This window comes from Diplotaxodon limnothrissa, linkage group LG5 (genome assembly GCF_057381915.1).
Source record: "Diplotaxodon limnothrissa isolate DT_005_m linkage group LG5, D_limnothrissa_male_GT1.1, whole genome shotgun sequence".
NCBI lineage: Eukaryota > Metazoa > Chordata > Actinopteri > Cichliformes > Cichlidae > Diplotaxodon > Diplotaxodon limnothrissa.
This window is the reverse complement of record NC_140600.1, coordinates 26,441,291-26,465,757: the sequence shown is the minus strand read 5'-3', so window position 1 is coordinate 26,465,757 and position 24,467 is coordinate 26,441,291. Positions and strand designations below refer to the sequence as shown.

General features: G+C 37.4%; 2 protein-coding genes across 3 annotated transcripts; one reads left to right on the top strand and one right to left on the bottom strand.

Annotated features, from left to right (window-relative positions):
- Window positions 1-6,981: 6,981 nt before the first annotated feature.
- Window positions 6,982-13,895, top strand: LOC146632462 (green-sensitive opsin-like). Of its 2 annotated transcripts, XM_085353353.1 has the most exons (6): window positions 6,982-7,366; window positions 7,458-7,626; window positions 7,791-7,956; window positions 8,078-8,317; window positions 8,403-8,494; window positions 13,877-13,895. In XM_085353353.1, exons 1-6 carry the CDS (start codon window positions 6,982-6,984, stop codon window positions 13,893-13,895), a joined length of 1,071 nt encoding a protein of 356 aa, XP_085209479.1. The 2 variants fall into 2 exon arrangements, with proteins under 2 accessions (XP_085209479.1, XP_085209478.1); XM_085353352.1 differs by lacking the exon at window positions 13,877-13,895 and having other exon boundaries at window positions 8,403-8,501.
- Window positions 13,896-15,374: 1,479 nt separating this feature from the next.
- Window positions 15,375-20,569, bottom strand: synprb (synaptoporin b). Its single transcript, XM_085354409.1, has 5 exons — window positions 20,546-20,569; window positions 19,866-19,990; window positions 16,509-16,707; window positions 15,835-16,026; window positions 15,375-15,746 (listed from the first exon to the last, which is right to left on the bottom strand). Exons 1-5 carry the CDS (start codon window positions 20,567-20,569, stop codon window positions 15,375-15,377), a joined length of 912 nt encoding a protein of 303 aa, XP_085210535.1.
- Window positions 20,570-24,467: the final 3,898 nt, after the last annotated feature.

Genomic DNA, 24,467 nt, shown 5'->3' with positions numbered 1-24,467 from the left:
TCTATAGAAGTACAGAAGACAAAGTACCTGTTTGCGTCACAATATCAAGTATTAGAGTATAGTAGTATAAGCCTCCCTCCAAGCCACAGGCTCCCACGCAGCACCAAGCCACAGGCTCAGCAGCATGGAGAGTACAGCAGTCATAAAAGCAGACCTGATGAGCCTGTCAGAAAGACAGAGCTACAATGAGAAGTAGTCTGTTCAGGGCAAAGTAGAACATGAAATTACAAATTAGTATTCGAGCTGTAACAATATTGTTGCAATAAAGTGAGACGCTGCTTTCAATCAAAGCACAATTTCATCTGCACTGTTATTGTAAATTCCCACTCGACTTAAGTATTAACTGGAAATTTTAAGATTTGAAATCTTTGCTTAGTCCACTACAGTGACTGTGAAAGTTTGGCTACCCTTGTAGTCAAGGGAACAGTTTAAATCATGAATATTCTACTCAGTTTAGATCTGTGGCATTTTATGTTAAGGGAAATGAATGTTTTGTTTTCAGCAGTAGAGAAAATGATATTATTAGGATGTGGTTTCATATGTGAAGCATGTTTGGTGATAAATTCTATTTATTTTAATGAGTGAGAACTTAACTATCTCAATGTGGTTATGTAGTTATTATAGGGTATTTGCCAAATGCATATCTACTGTGTTATTAATTAAACCAGAACTGACCAAACTAACTTGAAAATTATGGATTTAAAATGAAAAGCTCTGAGCTTTTTGTCTTTGCCATACCAATTTTAATTGTACATGTTTTGTTTAGAGCTATTAGCATTCATGTAACTAGTATAGTTTTGTTTTTTTATTTATTAATTTTGTTTGTTAAATTCATTCTTGGGATGAATTGGGATTTGGGGAAAAAAATTTCATCAGTGTCCAGCCTTTTAAATTTTCTCAAATTATCTGGAAATTTAAAAAATGCACAATTAAGATTTTTTAATACAAAATTCCTAATGAGGATATATGGGATTTGTTTAAGTTCATGTAGTGGTGAACATTTACTCTCTCTACAGCAGCAGGACTTGCCTACTTTTAACGTATCAAGTAAGAGTAATCAAAAGTAAAAGTACTCCTTATACACAACAGCTCATGTCAGAATTATATATTTTCTGTACCACATTGGTGATGGAATAATAAAAGTAAAAAAGGACAAGTATAGAAAAATGTATTTACTTTATGTTCTATAAGTATATAATGTAGGCAGCTTGTCAACTTACTTGGAATGTAGAAACATAGTACACCAGTTTTTATGCTTTGATTGTTTATTATTATAATAAAAGTTTATTCTCCTGTAGAATAGAATTTGAATGCAAATAAATATATTTTTATTAGTTTATCTTAGAAAATATATGAATAAATTTTCAAACATTTAGCCTAAATAAATTCAATCAAAAATGTTAATAATGTGTTAATAAAGTTCAATACATGTTAGATATGTTGTGTGGTTCATTTTCTTCCTTTTTGCAGAGTTTTAACAAGAGCGTCAAGGAGCTACTTCAATGCTGGAAACACCCTACACTCCAAAACAACATTTTCTTGATTAAGACACTGCTCTATTCCAACCAGAAACTAAAGACCCCTCTGCAAGCTGAAGCTTAACCCTTCATGATGTGAACAGGACCTCTTCATCTTCAAAAAGCAAAGATGCACCCACTAAACCTAGATATGAACAGAACTGGTGAGGGCTAAAGGCAAAATGTAAATTGAGCTCCAAGATATAACAATCTAATATTTTTCACCTTGCAGTGGTAAAAAGCTGGTCTTCATTTAGGCGTTGGGTTAATTAGAATCACCAATTAACCCCTAAAAATTTAATGTCTTTGTACTGTGGCTGCAAAAAGGTCTCCATTTTGGAGACAACACATAAGGATTTGAAGAATGTGAAGACTCAAAAAGCAAACCACAACAATCAGATGCTGTTCCCTCAACCCAAAGACACAGGTAAAAGAAATCCTCTTATCCAAAATCTCCGTACAGTATATAATCCACCTCCTCTGCAGGAGATTGTGTTGCATTCTAAGGTGAGTCTGGCTGAAGCCAAAGACCAGGCTCCCCTCTCTCCGGATTATTCCACCTATTGGAAATCAGGAACCAAATTGCCTTTGGATGTTTCCCAGTCCACTAAGGCACAGACCCCTAATACATGAGGCAGGCCCAGAGAGGGTCTACTTGGCAGGCAAGAATGGCCCTGATAACTTTTTTCTTAACAATATATTTTAGTGTCTCAGTTTTCATTACATGGAATTTTTAGAATCGATTTTAAGATGTCCTTTCATCCTGGACCAATTTGCCTTTGGGAAATGCAAAAAGTGGCAAAGTGTCTCTGACAATATTTAAAGTCCTCCACTAGTGGAGGAATTTGTTCGGTTACTTTTAATAATTGGATGAAAATCCTTCAACATCACTATGTGCTGCGTTTGTTTTCTTGACTTTCTCTTCCAGGTGTTTGTTTTTGCCAAGTTCCTTCAGATGTTTTCTAGATGTTTTTCTAACAAAGTCTCGTCTGCCCTTCTTGTTCTTGAGTGTACCAGAGGTTTGCATCATGATACAAAACCCTCTGGATTTCAATGAAGGCATCTCCTGTTTGTAAACGTTGATGAGATGCCTTCCTCTTCCAGAGTATTCCAGACTTGGCTGATGTTGTTTTTCGTTTTTTAAACATAAAAATAATTCTGCCACTGCATGTAGCTAGCTTATTCTAAAGTTTTGTTTACCCATGTGACAGATTTATTTTTTAAGCTTAATGATTGATTTGTGATAAAGCAAATATGTCATGTCAAGGGAACAGGAGTCACATGGCCTTGAAAAGTCTTGTCGGTCAATTTTCTAAATGAATTTTGAGCCTCTAGAAATGGCTGTGTAAAAAGAACAAGGTGAAAGTATGTAATTCAATCACATATTGATTCTGTTATTAAAAATGTACTGTGGTGGTTTAAGCATAACTATGGAAATTATGTCTCTGTCATGCGTCACCTATGTGTGACCAGTAGATGTAAAGCATGTGAGCTAATTCAGCCTTTAGCTGCTTAAATTCACCAAGAAAGACAACGCCTTTCCAACTGTACTGACCCTGTAGTCAAAGGTCTACATGATAAAATACGTTAAAGCATATGTGACACAACGGCATAGACTGACTTGTGTTCTGGTCTATAATTATTAACCCTTTTTCAAAAACAACAACCAATGATTATTTAATTGACAACAGGGAATTTGATTCAATGTAAACACATTTTGGCCAAAAAGATGTGAGCTGAAGCTTTAGCTTCAGCCTATGTTTTATACAGAACACATTCTAAATGAAATCCCTTTATTGACTAGATTTTATCAAAGCAAACACCAAGAAAAATGATAAATGAATAAATGAATAGGTAGTAAAAAGAGATATAGAAGAGATAGCTTAGTAGGTAGCTCCATGATTGGAAGGTCGGGGGTCCACCAAACAGCTACCCTGAGCAAGGTACCATCCCTACACACTACTCCCTGGGTGCTGGATTGGTGGCTGCCCACTACTTCACTGAGTGAATGGGTTAAATAAAGAGAGTAATTTCCCTACAGGGAATTAATAATGATGTATAATGATGTATAATGATCTTCACATTAAAAGAAAATCCATACACACTCTATTTCAATATCATTTAGTTTTTTAAAGAAAAAATAAAAAATTATTTTGCCACATTATAAAGGTTGTTTTGCTTTAGTGATAATTTATTAATTTCAACTGTTTCTTTCAAAAATATTAGCTCCCTTTCCACTTTATTTTGAAGCTGTTCCAAACTTTACCCATATTTAGTGTAACTGACAAACAACAATTTAGACACATTACATGTGTCATTTATTTATAAAATTTCCAGTTTAGAGCCCAGCACTGAAGGTTGTGGAACCTGACAAGTAACCTTAAACCAGAGTCAACATTTCTTATCTGTACATGACGAGTTTTATACAGATGTGCTCAGTCATGAGTGAGCTAGCATCAGTCTATCTTTTCATTAGTAATCTGTGATCTGCCATTTCACATGCATTTTTAAGATCAATAAACACCCCCAAAATGTACTCCTTGTTGTCATTTGCAATTTTTGTAACGTGTTTTCTACAATTTAAATGACACCCATTGAGGTGGCTATTCAATAAATCGCATTTTTCAATGAAATTATCATAACTTTTCAAAAACAAAAGACACATTTTTCTTTGATGGAAAAAATGCTTCTAATCACTTGCATAAATGAATAATAATAATAATAATTATTATTATTATTATTATTATTATTATTATTATTACTTGCATAAATGAGAATGACTTCTGCTGTTTTTATTTTACCTGGAAATATACCAGTACCGATAAAAATATGATTCAAATATGCAAATACATGTTTCGGTTTTACAGTAAAAACCTTAGCTAATTATCATATGTTAGTAATTAGCTATGTAAGCCGTATTATATAAACAGAAAAGTAATTACATTAACATTGATTAGTCCCATAACAAACCCAACTAACCCCACTCAACCCTAGCACGGCCAAAACAGTCAGTTATAACATCTGAAGGAGAAACAAGATTAGCTTTTTCATTTCTCTGCAGGAAGAAAGAGACAAAATTGTAATAATCCATACTGTAGCCTACAGTCCTGTTCCCCAGTGCTAGAGTTCAAACACTGCGCTAAGACGACAAAACCGTTTCAGCCAATTAACACACATTAGCCTACTGTTACTGCGTATCCCTTTGGCTAAAGAATGCCTAAGTATAAATACATGCACTATAGTGAGCTAAAGCAACTGTACCAAACAAATCAGTGCACTATAACTAACATTCTGAGGGATAATTAAGTCAGTAAAAGTCGGCGTTGGGAGTGCAGCTCACGTCATTTATTGAATAATACATGACAGAGAGAGTAACTGTTTTTCCCACTATGGCACATTAGGTTGAATGTTTTGTCTGCGTGGATTACAAAAAAGGGGGGAATCGCTTAAATATTGTAATATATCATATTTTGTCCGGAGAAACTACTTAATTAATTGATGAAGCGACACCTGTTTCCCCGGTTTGGTAGTCAAACGTCAGCACAATCCTCTGACACTATTGATCCTGCTGCTGTATCAAGCTGCATGTATTTAATAAATTCCTCCAACTAGCTCAGAATATCAAACAAGTTTTACAAGCTTTGGCACTTCCTCGTATTTGGCGTAAGATATTGCATGCAGCACACTTACTCCGAGATTCACGCACGTCTAGATATTTATGGAACTCCAAAGTGTGTTGCGTTTATGTGCCTTTTTTGTACATGAGGAAAGCGTGTATATGGTTGGGAAAACTACATTTAAAAACACAACGCACCACGGGAGGCATAAAAATAGCTGTATACCCATTTTGAAAAGCGAGTGTCCAGATAACTATCACTATATTCAAACAATAAACAAAATTATCAAAGTAAAAACAACAACAACAACAACAACAACAACCATATTCACTACACTACGAGCTAGAATGCCAATCTACATATTCTTTTTGTGTTATAGCGAGTGTTTTTGACTAACCTGATCCCTGACTGGGGCTTATTTTGCGGTATTTAGGTGCGTCTGACGCTGAGGGATTTCTGTCATTTTTAATTCTCTGCCTCTGTCCTTTTCTTTTCTTCCGACCATCCATTTCGCGGTTTCTCTAAAAGTAATCTGTAGCAGAAGCAGGTAGATACTGGGAGCACTGCGAAAGAAATGCACGGGTGCATGCGCGCACACACAGTATGGGAGTCTTTAGCGCGCAGCAGGGGACACCCAGTGGCGAGTTGCACTTGAAGTGAGCTCTGAGAGGTCCGTCCATTTGTTACTGTTTGCAGTATCGCAGTTTGTGCAGTAATTGTTCACGCTAGGCCAAAACGACTCTCGGCACACCAGAAAATGTAAATTAGAAATACTATATGACACCTGAAACGACCAAAATCATGCTGACACCGACGTTACATTTATGTAATGTCTGCGTGTCTGTTCTAAGCTGTTAACTGCTGGCGTGAGTTCACATATTCATGGTCAAATGTTAAACGTCTCTTTGAGGCGTTAATTAGGCATTGGACTAGTTGGCTGAATCACCTACTGTAACACCTACTGAAATAACAAAACTATAGCAATTAGGTCTTCAGTTGTGTTGTTTTGAATACACTCAGTTTTTTCCTAATCTTTGTGTTTGACCCCACCACGCTGATGGGGTACTGAACACGCAACATGTATTGAAACAAATAAGAGATACATCGCTACATCAACAGTCTTGCTTTACCATGAATAATTGTCATAGGTATTCATATATTTAATAGTCACAATTTCCTTAATCACTTCAGTTCCTTTTAGTTACTTTGATAAAGTTCCTTTGATAAACTGTTTAAACAAATGATCAAAAGTTTAAAAACACTTCATTTTTCTATCTCCTAATTGCAAAGACTTGGGAGAAATTCTTTCAAATGCTCCAAATCACATATTTTAATACAATAGTTTTAGGATTGTGTTAAGGTTATGGTTACTTCCTTTCTGAGGTTTCATTTTTAAATACTCCAACCATAAAACCTATTTACTTATTTATTTTACTTTAAACAGAATTTCTAAAACTATTTGAAACAATGTTTGTACTATACTGTGAATTTAAGCAATGACAACCAAAAGCAAAGAAAAATATCATTTCCTACATTATAAGAAGGGGGTGTGTAATGTAAAGCATCATTTTCTGCAAAATGAGGAAATTTATATGTCAAGAGGCCAAGATGTTTGACCCTAAGGTCATTGTCCCTCTTTGCTTTTTAAAGTCAATTATCAGTCAGACTTGATCTGTTCACTTCCTCACAATCCTCTTGTAATCTAATTTTGCTAATTTGAGGATAACCCGGAGCAGGTATAAAACACCAAGGCAGCCATAAACTACCTGTGTGTGGTTGGTTTACACCTTTCTAACACTACTGGGATATTCCATCAGCTGAAACTCAAGCAAACTAGACAACAGAAGATGGCTTGGGAAGGAGGACTTGAGCCCAATGGCACTGAAGGCAAGAACTTCTACATTCCCATGTCCAACAGGACTGGGGTTGTTAGAAGTCCTTTTGAGTACAATCAGTATTATATGGCAGACCCGATCTTTTTCAAGCTCCTGGCTTTCTACATGTTCTTCCTGATCTGCACTGGGACTCCCATCAACGGCCTGACATTGTTTGTAACTGCTCAGAACAAGAAGCTCCGGCAACCTCTCAACTATATCCTGGTCAACCTGGCTGTGGCTGGACTCATCATGTGCTGCTTTGGATTCACCATCACCATCACATCAGCTTTTAGTGGCTACTTCATTCTTGGAGCCACCTTCTGTGCAATTGAGGGATTCATGGCCACACTAGGAGGTAAGCAAGAAGTCAGATCCTTTTCAGGATCCTTTCTATTTCATTGGCAGATATACAATATCAATGAATAACTCACCTTTTCTGTCTACAGGTGAAGTTGCTCTCTGGTCACTTGTTGTCCTGGCTGTTGAGAGATACATTGTGGTCTGCAAACCCATGGGAAGCTTCAAGTTCTCTGGAACTCATGCTGGTGCTGGAGTACTCTTCACATGGATCATGGCAATGGCTTGTGCTGCACCTCCACTCTTTGGATGGTCCAGGTACTCAAATATTTCTTAATATTTTATTTAGTTAAACAGCCTTTTGTACTTTTAAGCCACTAACTTGAAAATTAGATATTTTCACTCACAAAACTAGATGTTAAATGTAAAGAGCTATTTTTACTGAATGAGGACATGACTTTCTTTCTCACAATCTCACACAGGTACCTTCCTGAGGGATTGCAGTGTTCCTGTGGTCCTGACTACTACACACTGGCTCCAGGTTTCAATAATGAGTCATATGTCATCTACATGTTTGTTGTTCACTTCTTCTTTCCTGTCTTCACCATTTTCTTCACTTATGGAAGCCTTGTGTTGACAGTCAAAGCTGTAAGTGAAGCTAAAGTTCTTAAATTATTTATAATAGTTTAGTTAATCTAACCAAGCTAGCCATTGCTACTGTGGAATTTATTGGTGTTACATTAACCTAACTGACCATAAAACTTAACAGGCAGCAGCACAGCAGCAGGACTCAGCTTCTACCCAGAAAGCTGAGAAGGAAGTGACCCGTATGTGTTTCTTGATGGTCATGGGCTTCCTAATAGCTTGGACACCGTATGCTAGCTTTGCTGGTTGGATTTTCATGAACAAGGGAGCTTCTTTCGGTCCCCTCACTGCAGCCATCCCTGCTTTCTTTGCAAAAAGCTCAGCCTTGTACAACCCTGTTATCTACGTGCTATTGAACAAACAGGTTGGTGTTACGTATTCTCATAGTTTTCTTCTCTGTTTTTCAGTCTTTTGCTGTTTACTGAGTTTCTGAATTGGCTGTCTTTCAGTTCCGTAACTGCATGCTATCCACCATTGGAATGGGCGGCATGGTGGAGGATGAGACCTCAGTTTCAACAAGCAAGACAGAGGTGTCCTCTGTGTCTTAATCTTGATGGCATCTTCAGATATAAGGACACTGATGATCGCTCGCAAATTTTCAAAATTCCCATTAGAGAAATCTTTTGCCAAATGGATTTAAGAAGCGGACTTTGGACAAAAACACTAAGGAATTCTATCTTATCTTATCTCTGAACTAACAAAAAATGCATTTTCTGTTGAGGTGATCTTGTACAGCAGTTGTGCGTCTGTGTGCATGTGAGAGCATTTGAGTGAGTGAGTCGATGTGTAGGAACTCAGATCCTCAAAATGTCAAAAGAAAAACTGTAAAACTGCTGAAATGTGACACTTTTACCTGATGAATGTGCAATCACATGCTGATTGTTTTCATGTAATTTTATGGTTGGGGATGTGTGTGGGGGGCATACTGTATACTTAACTGGTCTACCAGTGGTGTTATTTTTATGTATAAAAAAATAAAATATAGACTTGAGTAGAAAATAAATGCATGCATGAAAAGAAACATACCTGTTTGTTGTTTAACTCTAAAGCTTTACACATAGATTTAAATTAAATCCAAAGGGCACACACACACACACAGGTTTGCACATATGTGCAGGACGATTGTGGCTCAAGAGTTGGGAGGTCGCCTTGTAATTGGAAGGTTGCCGGTTCGAGCCTCGGCTTGGACAGTCTCGGTCGTTGTGTCCTTGGGCAAGACACTTCACCCGTTGCCTAGTGGTCAGAGGGCCCAGTGGCGCCAGTGTCCGGCAGCCTCGCCTCTGTCAGTGCACCCCAGGGTGGCTGTGGTTACAATGTAGCTTGCTATCACCAATGTGTGCGTGAATGGGTGGATGACTGAATGTGTAAAGCGCTTTGGGGTCCTTAGGGACTAGTAAAGCGCTATACAAATACAGGCCATTTACCATATGTGTATCATTCAACACCCACTAAATTTCTCCAGGCTGTTATTACTGTTTTCTCAATTAAAAACAAAACATAGTCACTTGCTGATTATATTGTCAACATGTCATCTTCAAGTTAGTCAAGACTGACAGTTAATGATTCCCTTTTGGACAGGAATGGCTGTTGTTGCATACTTATAAATTATAGTAATCCACCATGAAAGGGCAGCAATGAAAAGAAAAGGAAGTGCTCCTTAGACAGAAGTGTCACACTTATTGCAAGTTTTATATAGCGAAGGTTTTGTGATGTGTGAATGTTTAAAATAATGAAGAACTGCTGAGATGTGAAAGTAGGCCAGTGAAATAAATGACCTGCATCAGAAACGGTCTGTTTCCCTGTTTCACTCTCTTATGATGGAAAACAATCACAGTGAGGGGATTATAACAACGGGTCTACAATGGGCGTCAATACATTTTTCACCAAGGGTATGATGAATACCTCTGCTGACCATAACATCAAAATGTCCTTCGGCCTGGTCATGAGTCTATGTATAAATACACAATTCTGATAGCACATTTCTTACGTCTGAAGATGTGAAGCTGATATATGAGAAATCACCCAAACATGTTTTTACAAATAATTAGCTTTTTTCTGCAATGTGGTGATAAATGAGTGTAGACATTTTTGAGAAATATGTGTAATAAAACATTTGACACCAACAACAAGAACAAAAAACATACACCCTTTGTGGTTTGTTTCTTTTTGGAGAACAAGTGAAAAAATGACTTATTTTCCTGCAATTTGCACGGAGAAGAAGAGGACATTATTAATCCTATTTACGGGAATGCATCAGTAGAAAAAACAACTTATATTTGGTGTGATGTTACACCACCCCCTTGAGGCCTAACTCCTAACATACAACCTTACGTGTCTGCTGTTATACATGCTACATTTTCTGAGACTGAAAAAAGGTACAAAATGAAAAGCAAAGACCTGACATTTAGAAAGGTAGCACATAATTGTTGCTCAAGTGGAATGATAAAAAAAAAAGAAAAGAGTTGATGTTATTTTTTTTTTAATAAACATAGTAGGACCCTCGCTTGGAAAGCCTACAGATGATAAAACAGGTGGATAATGCCCCCTGCAGGTGTTTACAAAAAGTGAAAAATATCTTATGTCTCTGTATCACCACTGTGTACAACATCTTCCTCAATGTGCTTCATTTGGAAATAAAAGTCACAGCTGGTTCATGTACACCAGGGAAAACAGACATAACCAACATTAAGTGCTACATGCCAGTATGACATCTTACGAAGGGGATTAATTACATTTAAATGTAGCCTTTCCTCCATACAAGATGGGCCATCTATCTCATGATGTAGCCTTTTATTTCCTGCTGATGACCTGACCCTAATTGGCATGCTGTGGGTACATTCACTGCAATTTTCTTCAAAGAGCCTCCTCTGGACACCTGCATGTGCTCAGTCTCTTTGTCAGGGGGCCGGCAGAGGCGAGCATCACCCCTCTTTGTTCTAATTGCTTTAATCAGATAGCGGACTGCATACAGAGGCCTTAATAACAAACTTGGGGATGCTCTGACTGTAACTCAAAGCTAATGTTCACTTTGAGGACGGCTGGAGCTACATAATAGTTCCGTTAGCAGCAGTCTGTTAACAACCGGCCTAATTTTAAGCAGGATTCCCAGTCAGCAAGTGTAAGTTTACCACAGTTTGCTTTTAACATACGAAATCTATATTATTTGATCCCTGACAAGAAAAGTTAATTATTTTTTTCTGAGTTTTTTCTGCTTTGCCATTTTTCGGCAAATTTATGTAGTGGAAAATTTATTTGCATTTTTCTTTTTTCTTTTTTTTGGCAGGTTAATGTTTGTGTGTGAAAAAAAATGAAACATTTCTTAAAACCAATTTGTTCTGATGACATATCATCCCGGTGTTTGTTGAAACAGCCTAAATATCAGGCATTTCAGTCTCATTTTATTTTTCTACAGAACACAAGTTAAATCAGTCAAACAGATTTTGAAGCATTTGCCTCACTGAGTATGCAGCCTCAATGCTCAGATGAGCACAAACAGTGTTGTCATATTATTTGCTGCTCAGATACCACATCAAACTACTTATGAGTATGCCTTCTCATGGGCTAAAGCAAGAACAACTTGTCAAACAACACAAAACACGTTCAAAAACAGGCAACTGTTGGGCACCTGCCATGATAACCGAATTCCATGTGTAACATTGTGGTGTTCCCGTGAATGAATGAATGAATGAGTGGTGGAGATCCACTGACACACTGAGGTTCACAAGCAAAGTTATCATTCAGTGAAGAATATTTATTCCACCTGTAGTGGCTTACTTATAACAATAATAATTTACTTAGGTGACATGGAAATGACTTTAAAATCAAAGGTGGATTATAGCATTACGGATTGCTGACATTTATATTGGTGAACATGTACACAAATCAGCTCAACCAACAGCTACCAACTCAAAGTCATGAACAGTTTATGGTCTGAGTTGTGAAACATTTTAGGTATTAGTATTATGGCCACCTTAAACAGATGACACTGACTTCGAAAAGATTATTCCATCAGGATTTGCAGGTGAGATGATTCCATTCACAGTGTGAGTCACGCTTCTTTAAATCAGTATTCATTAGTGATTCACTATGCTGGTTTCCCAAATTTGATTGCTTTCTGTATTTTTTAGTATTTACTACTTTTTTTGTTTCTTTTACTTATATACTTTGTCACTGAAATTAGTGGGTCGTATCTCTTTCTACACAAACTAATAATGGTATACACTCACTTTGGCATATATCACCCACTATCACGCTATGATTGAAGAAATATGCACAGCAACAACTGACATAACATACATCCTAAAGTTAAATCCTTCAGAGTAAGATAAACTATAAACAACATGAGTCACTTGATCATATTATACATGCATAACAAAACTCTAGTACATTTGTTGGATTCAATTCTTGCACTAATCCAGCAGATTTACAGACGTGTGTATTGTATTTTTCAATTTACATGTATAATTAAAACATATATCAGCTTAAACATTGGTACAAGGCAGGAAGCCATGCTTTCATCTTGTTTACATCAAATTCTGACCCTACCATCCAAATGTCACTGTGGGATAATCCTGATACACGTGCTGTGTTCAAAGTCACTTTGAACACAGCACGGTTTGAACTTTAGGAGGTCGTCTTGACGTCTACATACTTAAATACACTGAGTTGCTGCCATGTGATTGGCTGATTAGAAATTGGCATTAATAAGCAGTAATACAGCTGTAACTAATCCAAAACAAATAAAATAAAAAATTCAAAAAATTCTACATTTCTCACACTTGAATGTTTCAGATCATCAAACAAATTGTAATCTTAGAAAAATATAATTTGAGTGAAAAGAAAATGCAGTTTTTAAATTAAGATTTAATGTAAATGTCCAAATCGACCTAGCCCTGTGTGAAAAAGTAAACCTAAATATAACTGCTTAAAACTAACAAATGGCTGCGCCATCCTTGACAGCAAGAACTGCAATCAAGTGCTTGAGATAATATAAAATAAGATAAAATATAGCAATGAGTCTGCAGTATAACATCCCTGTGGAGGAGCTTTGGCCCACTTTTCACTGCAGAATTGTTTTATTTCAGTCATACTGCAGGAGGTTTAAACTGCAGGAAGCACAAGCATGAAGACCCTGTTTAATGGTCATGCTAAAGTATCCATCCACTCTCCTCTTCTTATTCATGAGGTCACCAATCTGTTGCAGGGCCAACATAGAGAGACTGACAACCATTGACACTTACACCTACAAGAAACTTAGAATCACCCTTAACTCCACTAACTGCATGTCTTTGGACTGTGGGTGGAAGCCAAGTGAACATTTAAACTCCACACAGAAGGACCCCAGCCAGATAGTGGAGCTGAACTCAGGACTTCCTTGCTGTGAGAGAGTACGAACCACCATGCCACCGTGCTGCTAAAGTAATTCAATTGAATTTAAGTCTGGGTTTTGACTGGGTACTTTCAAAAGGTTAATTTTGTTTTTTTGAGCAATTCTTTTATGACTTCCTGGATAAGTCACGGAGGCGCTGTTGGAATTATTTTGGTAGGAAAATGACTCCGAGGAAGGTTCACTCTTGTGGTAGTTTTCCTGATGTCTTTTTTTTTCATTTGTGGATAATGACTCTCGCCGCCTTTTAAAAAGGAAGTTAATCACAGTTAAATTATGATTTAACAAGGAGAGAGTGGCAACTACTAATGTAAATTTATATTTTGATGATCTGAAACATGTAAGTGTGTCAAATAGATAAAAAAAAAAAAACTAAGACATCAGGGAGGGGTCAAACACTTTCTATTATCAGCACTGTAACTGCTGTGCTGTCATAGTGCTATTTGAGTAAATCTTTTAATTTAAGGATATTTGTAAATACTGTTCATACGATAGTGATTGTGATGATAATGATTATAATAATAATTGTAGTGGTAGAAGTAGTAGTAGTATATAAATTTAACACAATAACAGGCTGTAAAGTTATGTGTAAAGTTCACAAGTTAAAATAATTTCTGTGGTGTCTTATGAAAACTGTTTGGGTTTCCCGCTACAACCACAGGTGCACAGTTGTTTGCACAGTTTGTACAGTCGTGTTCAACTTCATGATTTTATTTAAACTGAAATGCACTGGCTGATCATGCTTGTACCATCATGCATGTATATCACTCTGTCTTTGCAGCGACTTGTTTACAAGGACCAAACCTGTGTAGTCAAACAGGTTAAGCGGTTTTAAGTATTAGTTAGCATTTTGTTAATTGTCTCAAATAGGATGAAACAGATACCCTGAGGGATTATCCCTTTGGGCTTTGCACTTGAGATAATCCTGATACACAGTGTGAGAAACGCTTTACTTTGGTGTTCTCATAACAGCGTTCACTAATTATTTCCTTTGGAAATATCTCCATTAGGTTTTTTTTAGTATTTCCTCACTTTCAATGTCCTTTGTTTTGTTTCTTTTTTTAATGAAAACATAGAGATTGACATCTTTTACTGAAGAAAGTAACCACAGAATACACCCTGATTAAACTGTGACTACCTAAAAAATCAACCATATAACTGAAGAATATGCAGTGAAACATGAAATAGGCTGAAAATCCCATGAGCACATACAAGCACAAGCAGGTAAAATATACTTACGCCTGTTTCATGTTAACAGTATGATTTCAACATGAAAATTATACTGATATATTGGAAGGGATATATAAAGGAAACATTCAGCTTTGATATAACTACGTCAAAAGGTGACTATGCATGCATTTACAGAAGCACATATCTATTAATACTCATAAATGTTCAAATGGAGACACTGCAGTGCTAATAACAAACAGAATCAATTATGCAGAACAGTCAAACAAATAAATATTCATGGGAGAATGCTCACACACTGGTTACATGTATTTGTCCACTGATACAACATATTTCCATATTACATATTAGAGAGCACTGTAGTGTGATGTGTTTTTTCATTTAAAGGTAAGATCAAGCACTTATAAAGTTTGTAAAGTAAAATCATTTCTTTATGAAGAACACAAAGCCCCAGAATGATAACGCTAAAGCAACCAGATCCTATCTCAGTGTAACTGTGAAAGGATATTTTAATTGTTTTCTGGAAATGTAGAGTTTAGATTAGATTTAGATGAAACTTAGTCTCCCCCCCCCCCCCCCCCCCCAAAAAAAAAAAAAAATTGTCCACAGAAAATAAAAGGAAAATAGAAAATGCACAGTAAAACATGCAAAAGGACCCAGAGATCTCAGAAACAGTATTCTTGAGCAATCATGAGCGTATAAGTTTATGTAGAGGATAAACTACGTTGTGATCCAAACCCTTCAGCATTACATTTAGTCAGCAATGATGTCATTTTCACAAACTCAAAACAGCAGTAGCAAATTTTCATTCAGTTCTCTACGTGCATGTGCACGGTCAAACTCTAAGTCACATCTCATTGACAAATATCATTGGACCTTGAGAAGCCACTTTATCTTCTCTGTCATAAATTACCGGTTTACCAAGATATGTCTGTGGTAAGCTGAAGCTTACCTGTGTCTGGTTGATGCTAGCTTGCCTCTGCAACTGGTGATCAAAGTCTCCCTTTGACAGATTGAAACTGTTTTGTCGAGAGGGAGCAAAGTTCTCCTCTGGCTGGTCGAAGCTGCTCTCGCTGTAGAGCCGCTGTCGCATTGAACCGGAGCGTTTCCCAGACGCACTCCTGGTCGGATATCTCTGTCCAGTCTTGTACCAGCCCGTCTCTTTGAAGACAAACCAAATATTCCCAGACCAAAGGACAACATTAACAAAGCCAAAGACCTGGAGGAAAGGAAAAAACACACTAATATAAAATCGCTTTCAATAGCAGTGCTTCAGAACGTGCGTCATTCTTTAATTATAGACATACCACAGATGTGTTAAGACGTGACCAGAGAGGCTCCTCTGTAGCTGTGCATTTGTTTTCCTGAGCTCTGCAGGAAGTGATGAGAAGAAGCACCTGTGTTGGGTTGGTGACTGTCTTTATATCAGAAAGAGTTTTGGCCCAACAACAACTGCTGACCAACCACATGAAGGAGAAGATGATCGTAACAACAAAGTCCTGAGACACAGGAGAAAGGAGAAAAAGTCAAAAACCAAATTGAGCAACGACTTAAAAAAAAAAAAAAGTAAAGTTAGATCATGAATGTCAGCCTCAGGCCTAATACCAGCAGATATGCTTATATTAATGCCACCTCATATCAGCCAATGACTCCACTACACAGTTGGGTATCTCATACAGAGCATGCTATTTCAAGTTAGTGCAAATCTGCAAGCTACTTGACAACCAGTCTCCACCCTAGCTCCACTTTTATGCCCTGTCTGACTTAATAAGCAGGTCTTGATGCTGCTCCCCACTTTATACACTTCATGTATATGGATGTGCAGGAAGGCTCCAGAGTGGAGTCACAAAATACTGCAACTATTCTTTTAGCTATATTGGTCACGTCTGAATTGCATTTTATATAATACATAAACAAGACTCTATCAGACAGTAATATGAAGCTGGAACACTGAAAAATCTGAACATGAAAACTCACTGACCACAAGTGGACCTCTGTTGTTCTTCAAGTACTTGTTCTGGTAGAAGACATAGACAATCGTTGCCAACAGCGAGTACAGGAAAGCAAAGACACCCACAGTCATGAAGTATTGGGCAGCTGAGGAGAAGTCACCTTCCAGGAAAATAATCTCATCTCTGTTCTCTTTGCACAAAGGAGCTTTAAAATGCACTTGCTGTAATCTACAAAACAGAAAGAGCAGGTTTACGTGGAGAAGCGGGGGAAATTTGTTGCTGCAAAACTGATTGGTTAAATAACTCTTTATATACAATCAGTTTTCAAAGTCTGTCTGAAACTTGTTCACCAGTGTTTGGGAAAAAACAAAAAGGAAAGTTTGTGAAGGACAGCTTAGAAATCTAGTGGTGCTTTAATAAAAAATAAAGCTCAGTTTTCTCTTTCTTAGCTGTTGTTTTTGTTTGTTTCTCACGAGACTCTTGTGAATTTGGTGTTGCTCATATAAGAAGCAATGCAATACAATATTTATAAAGTAGCTGCAAAAAGAAAAAAAAGCCAAGGACGTCTGCAAGATCTCTCTCCAATATGACAAAAGGACAGTGAAACTGCTTCTGAAATATGAAGCACTGACCAGTCTGATAACAGCAAACTGAGCAACTGTTACCCTGACAGGATCAAGTTTAAATCTTCATTAATCCTTCACTCAGTGAGGATTAGTCACTTTTTTCAGTTAGCATTTTATACTGGTTTATACTGGTTTATAATGGTTGATAAAACTTGAAAAACCGCAGACGCTGTGCTTCATAGTTGATGCTGTTTTCTGTCTTCTCCTCAGAGAGAAAAGTGTGATGCAAGGTGTTGCGTATTTATGCATGCTCAAAAAGTACAATATGGCCTAAAAAGCACTGAAGAAAAAAAATTCTACTAAGTAGACCCAATATTAATTAGGTCTTCATTATAAAATACTAAAGCATAAGGAGTACATGGTAAATGGACTGGTACTCATATAGCACTTTTTCTACTCGAGCACTTTCTTACTACAAGCTTCATTCACCTACACAAGCACCAGTTTTACCTTACTAAGTGCTTTTAACTTAATATTCACACAGATCCATCCGCATTCACTATCTTGCCAAAGGATACTTCAACATGCAGATTAGAGGAACTGCTGACCTTCTCAAGCAAATGACCTGCTCCACCTCCTGATCCACCGCTGCCCAGTATTCTTAACAATGTATGTTTGACTTCTCTCAGCATCTATTCTAATGCAGTTGTACAGGGCATGAGAGGTTTGAGTGGGTCGGTTCATGTGGCTGGTTGTTTTTCACCAGGGTTTGGCTTTTGATCAGTTTGTTATAAATTAATGATTAAAAAAAAAACCCATCACAAATAAGAGCATGAAAAACAGAAGCAATTTTTTCAACACAACTCCCACTTTTACACTGTTCACATGCTAAGCGAGTTAAAATATATGCATAGAAAAGCAGTGTAGACATATTTGCCAAATGAACATTTTATTCATTTGAATGAAATAGCAAAGCAGTTGTAAATGTTCATATTTTTCATATCGTCTCAACCCCTTTTCCGGTTCAGGACAGTAAGCCAGCTGTGCATGGGCAAGAGGCAGGATACAGGCCTGGACTGGTCTATCACAGGCTGAACTCATGGAGACAGAAAATCATTCACACTCATATTCACATCTACAGTCAATGTAGCAGCAAACTCTTTGGAGAAAGTCCATGCAGGCACAGGAGGAGCATCCAAACTCTACAGACAAAGCCAACAGAACCTATTTGCCATGATGGCAACTTTTGCACAACTGTCAACATTTATTTTCCACAATTACACTGCGAAGGTTGACTAATACCTGCACACACACACACACACACACACACACAAGACTAGTAATTATGATTAACAGGCACACCACTCATGGCTCAAATGAAATGATGTGAAAAGTGTGACCTCCCTGTGGAAGCCACTCACCTAAACCAGGCTTTTTTTAGACAATAAAAACCCCCAATGTTCATGCATTGCTCTTTGCACTTTACTGGTATAAAATTAAACTCTTCAACATCCACTTTTGGCTGGATTCTCTGTATAACACAGCAATTTCATTTAATCAGTGGGTAATTATATTCTATATTCCCACCACAGATCTGAAAATATGTAATTGCTGTGAATAAAAAGGACCTGCCAGATTCAACAAAGCAATAAGAACAATTTTTTTTTGTCATCCTGGAAGACAGCCGAGTAATGTTTATGTAATGGTTCACAAAGAAAGGCTGACATGGCCCCAGGTCATTGATGCAGTGTTTTCGAGTTGTGGACTTTCTAGTATTGTTCATTTTAATATTTTCTGTTGATTCTTAGGTTGCCTTGTTATTTGCTTCATGATTTCAATTCCCTTAGTTCCTGTCTATCTTCTCATGTCAGTTTCCCTGCGTTAGTTCAGCCATGTCTGGGTTTCCCCTGTTTAGTTATCATGCTTCACTTCCTGCTTTATTTTTATAGTTGTATTCAGTTTTACTTCTCCTCATCTTATTTTCCAGATTGTTTGCAGCAGACTGTGAGCACCTGTGTTGTTCCCCAGCTGCGTTCACTTCCCTTGAGTAGCCTTGTGTGCAGAAGCAGCTTCACTTTTCCTGTTATCCTTGCTCTGTGCATTTGTTATTCCTCCTGCTGATGTTCCTAGTTAGGTTAGTGTCCATTTTCCTGGAGTCCTTGGATTTTGTTATCTTTTTGATCTCAGTTTTCATTTGAACTGCTCCCTCATTTATTTATTAAAGGCATGATTTAGATTTTACTCCTCACAGTGATTTTTGGGTTCAAATTTGGGATCCGCTACCACACACACTATGACAAAGATACTAATTTGTGGCTCATCATAATATCATTGGGTCGCTAAGCATTCAAATCACCTACACGTACATGTTGTAAGATGAGAGCGAGTGGTAAAATAGAAACACTGGAACAGAAGTTAAAAACAAAAGCACCTGAAGCTAAGATTTTTCTCATAGGAGTCCAGGTACGGATGAATCTAATGATGCGGGGAAGTATTTTAGACTCTGGGACAATAAATGGGTCAGACTCCTGCTCAGCTGTCAAGCTCTCTCATCCTAAGTTGGACAAAGAAAAAGCAGCTCCTCTGTTTTAGAGCTGTCATGTCAATGGAGCAGGCCTGTACAATTTTAAAATACTTTCTGGGCCTATTTAAGATGATTACTGTGGACATGCTTTTTTAGGAGACTATTCACATTTCAGCTCTTAAAATAATAAAATGTAAAGAGATTTATTTAAAGTTAGCTGTGAAAGATTAAAGGAATCTTACTTAGAAGCAAACAACCAAAAGGGATCAAAAAGGAAACATAAGCAATTCGTTTACCTGAAAGGATACCCGAAATCAATGTTGATGCTGCGGTTATTCTGCCTCCTGTCTGCACAGTCCACCTTAACCTGGAGATGACCATAGTATCCTCCACATGTTGCAAAAGCACAGATGGCAAAAATCTTTGAAAGAAAAATCATAAACCAGTAACCATTAGTTGATCATTTATTCAGACTCTCCAAAAGTAGTTGACTCCAATCAGCATGTGAGTGCAGCTTCCTGCATAATGTATACACATCAATAAATTATATGACAGATTATTAAGATTTATAATTGGTTTGAAAACAAAACCTGAATAATTTAAAGGTTGGAAGACAACAAACAGAGCTCCTGACTGTGCCCTGGAAGGAGGCCACAGCAGTACAGTGAGATTCAATTTGTCAATGCTAATACCAAACTCAGAGGTCTAACTTACTGTGAGACCCAACTGACTGTGAGGCAGACAGCTTCCTATTTCTTCCACTTCACTGACACAAAGAACAAGAGCTTTACTCTGCATCGGCAACTTTGAGTCCATTTATTACTTTTAACATCAAACACAAACTAAAAATGATCCCTAATTAAACTGCTGTTATTGATACAATTACATTTTAAATGTGAATAGAAGCAGACGTCATCATTTTCACCAACCCGAAGAGATAAATACAGAAAATAAACCACCAAGCAAAGAAACTTACCGGAGCAAATATAACCATACACATTTAAAAATCACAGAGCCCAACTCCGCACAGTGCAGACAGCTTTAGTCACCAGGTTGAAATGTCACTGATGTAGATAGGAAAACCAGAGCGACTCCTCCAGCAGAGGGGAGGGCTGACAGGAGGTGCCTTCCCCAAGGAGGAGTCGGAGACATAGTCAGATGCTATATTTATTCAAGCGCTGCAATAAGCTGTGTAAAAAATATCAGGTAAATATTTTGTTTACTTTACTTGTGTTGCACTGATTATAAGAACAATTCCTGTTTTTTAGGATTGGCGTGTCATGGCAAAAACATCTTTTCAAAATAAAGCTGCATTAGGAACATGAAACGGATGCAAATATCTGGGGCAGTGTTTTCATCATGACAATTATTTCTCTGAACTTAATCAGGTGAATTTGAATGCTGAAATTAAGGTTAAACATAAAACCTTCAACATGAGACATAAAATTGAGGGAAATTGTGTTCGTAAACATAAAAAAAATGAAACAAATTAGTCTTGTGTTGTCTACCTTTGATTTCTGGGCTTTGAGCTGAAAATGAAAAAGCAAATGAAAGACTGGAGGTTTAATTTTCTCCTTCCATTTGGGATCATCACAGCTTATTTAGATATCCAGTGCATTACTGAAAAACTTCAAAGTTGATGGCACCCTTAAGCCGAAATCATCCTAAAAATATTAGTTTACATGCTGTAGTTGTTTATTTCTAGCGTAATGAGGGAGTCGAATTGACACAGATATGCAGTTGGTTACTCTGGTTACTCTCATTTTAATGTAGCTCCAGTGTAGCTGTGTTGCTTACACTGAGGTCTGATGAGTATATTAATTACAGTTCCTTTGAATTGCTTTGTATTCATTAATAACAACATATGGGTCTCAGTAATTATTGGGGCTCAGTAAGCCCAGAGTGTCAGGGGATCTTGAGTAATAATCCTAAGTAATATTAGTTCAGTGACCTCCACAGACAAGTATATTTCCCTTCAATATTAATTTTGATCAGTTTAACAACTGATTGAGTTAAAACTATACCTGCAGCTGCCTGTGTTGAAATGAGAGAAAGCATCACAGCTCCTGTGCATTTTGCAGATTTTAATAATTGCTGGATTCTTTAATTACATTTTATTTTCTAAGCAACTGCTGATATTTAGGTCATGTGTGCTGATATAAAAAGTATCTTGCTGACCTCTTTTGGTGACAAATCTGTACTACAGATGAATTTTTAAGTAAGGACGGAATTAGGGTTGTGCATGTCACTGAAATATGTTTGCAATATACTGAACTACAACCTGGGTTTTAACTGCTTATTGGTGATCTGAAGATACTGCAGCAGGACTGTGCTTTTCCTAAAGCATACCTAAAGCAAATAAACAAAAACAAAAAACCTCTTTGTAGGTTTTGGCTTTTTGTCAAAATCTGATTCTGATTAGTCTGAGTACTCAAAGTGAAGCGATTTATTTACAGTACAGTACCATGAATATGTTTAGAGATTAAAATGAGGGCGAAAGAGAGGGAAGGTATCATCAAGAGAGAACAGGCCGGTTTTGTTGGTACAAGAGCAGCTACTGGATCTCTTCAGCAGACTATCTCAGTGAAATGTAGTTTCCATTTTTATTTTTCACCGGGGCCTCTATAAAAGCATCGCAATTACTACACATCACACCACCAAATGTTAATACTCCTGCTATCGATCATTTAAAGTGCTCCCACTAATAACGATCTAAGAAGCAAATAAGCATCGGGTAAATACATAACACACAGTAATTACATCATAAAAGCAACAATATAAAAACAGGATATAATGAAATAGATATTGTGAAATATCCTTTTACATCATGTGAATTGTTGGAATATATACTGGAATAAATATCCACTCAAATCTTGAAAGTAATCATTGAAGAGCAGCAGGCAGTGCGTGATTAAATAACGACTTAAAAAAAGTCAGAAGCCTGTTATGAGAAGTTATTTTAAAATAGAAAGTGACATTGATTGCCCAATTCCCTCAGGCAGTGACCAATCACAATTTAAGTCTGCACTGAGAAGCAGCCAGAATGAGACTGTCACGGCGAGTGAGGTGAGCCGTGTGGAGGCAATGAAGGAGGATCCAAACGCAGGCAGTCGTGAAGGTGTGAAGGTGGTTTATTGAGCATGAAAGTAAATACAAACGGCAAAGGGAGCTATGACTAACTAGACTGGGAACAAACTAACTACAGAACACGAACCTGAACATGAGCAGAAACACTTAGCGGTTGACAGCAGGGAAACACACAGATGACGCAGGGTGGAATACACAGACGGACCAGCAACTACAATGACGGCAGACATGACTTAAATACACAGAATCACAGGGGAATTACACACAGGTGGTGGACACAGCTGGGAATGATCAACAAGACGAGACAAAGGTAAAACTGAACACACTCACATGAGACGCAGACCATCACAATAAAACAGGAACAAGCAACCATCACACTAAGACACAAACTCGACATAGAGAGACAGACAGAAAATGGCACATGGAGCTAAACAAATACTAAGCAGACACAACTGAAGAACAAATCCTAAACACCACAGAAACATGAAACTCAAATAATAAACATCATCATAATCAACACTACCAGAGAACAAGAAAACAACCCCTGATGCAAACTAAAACCAAAACATAATAAAACTCAAACTACTGGGTCCGACGGACCCAGAACCGTGACAGTGCCAGTGCCAGAGGAAACCTAGATTCTTTGAGGTGAAAGCATCTGAAAGGTAGCAAGACGGCAGGTTTAATGTGTTTAGAAATCTCTCAAAATCAGTTGTGAAAGTGACGGATACCCAGTGTGCGAGAGTAAAGACAGATGTCATGTGGATTCTTTTAGAACCTATTTTGTTCCAGCTGGAGGCTGACAGGACCATTAAACTGATGTAAAAATAGAGGTTGATGCTGCAGTCTTGATGAGAAGAGACATGAAATCCCCTCCCTCGTTTAAGCAGAGATAAGAATAGTTTGTTTTTTTTGGTAATTCCCACGAGTAAAGACTGCTGCTTTGGGTTCTTTGCACCTCAAGTTAGTTTTTAAAAATGCTGTTTCTATGGAATGAGCCAGATAACTGTGGAGAGACAAAACAAAAGTCTTTGTTGTGAGACATTTTACAACATCCAGCTCTGTTTCAAATGAACTCTCATGAAGGTTGTCAGAAATGTTTTGAAAGGTCCAGTGCGTTTCAGCAATATAAATGTTTGTTGTTGAAAACTGCAATAGAGAAATTTAGATTGGGAAAAAACATCAGTTCAAATAGAGGTTGTTAGTCAATCACCTAAGGGGAAAGCGAATATCCTGTTCAGGAGGTTACATGAGCTCTGACCCACTGTGTCGATCGTTTGTTCTTCACTCAAAACAAAACTCCTAAGCACTGGGTTGTTTTTTTAAAAAAAGACAAGAAAAAGTAAGTAAAAATCAACAATATGGTGAATCAGTCTCACTCTTTTTTTTCACTCAGTCTACCATAAAGAAAGATAGCCATTCACACTGACTTTCACAAGGTCTTTAGATCGTATGGAAACCCAAAAAGGTGCAAGGAGAACATGCAAACCCCAGATGACCAGCGGGTCTGATACCACTGCTGCTGCCATGCAACAATGATAGCCACTCCATCACTACACTTTATTGCAGGTCCAAGATGTATCCAAAAAAAAAGGCAATCAAAAAGGCTGATAAATAAATGGCATCCAGGGAGCACACAAGGGTGGCAAACAGGAACACAACCAGATCCACAATCAAGACCGTGGCAGTTAAGTCTTTGTAAGTGTTATATTACCCTGCAGTACTTAAATGTTATTCTCTACTAATACTCATACACTGTGAAATTATCTGTGTTATTCATGCATATAAAGAAAATCCTTCTGAAAATGTGA

What these genes read in the sequence shown, in the direction of transcription:
- LOC146632462 (XM_085353353.1), top strand. Translation starts at nt 6,982, where the DNA reads ATGGCTTGGGAAGGAGGACTTGAGCCCAATGGCACTGAAGGCAAGAAC. An exon ending in ATTCATGGCCACACTAGGAG is followed by an intron (nt 7,367 to 7,457) that starts GTAAGCAAGAAG and finishes TTCTGTCTACAG; the next exon opens with GTGAAGTTGCTCTCTGGTCA. An exon ending in ACGTGCTATTGAACAAACAG is followed by an intron (nt 8,318 to 8,402) that starts GTTGGTGTTACG and finishes GCTGTCTTTCAG; the next exon opens with TTCCGTAACTGCATGCTATC.
- synprb (XM_085354409.1), bottom strand. Translation starts at nt 20,569, where the DNA reads ATGTGTATGGTTATATTTGCTCCG. An exon ending in GATTTCGGGTATCCTTTCAG is followed by an intron (nt 16,708 to 19,865) that starts GTAAACGAATTG and finishes TCTGTTTTGTAG; the next exon opens with ATTACAGCAAGTGCATTTTA. An exon ending in ACAACAGAGGTCCACTTGTG is followed by an intron (nt 16,027 to 16,508) that starts GTCAGTGAGTTT and finishes CCTGTGTCTCAG; the next exon opens with GACTTTGTTGTTACGATCAT.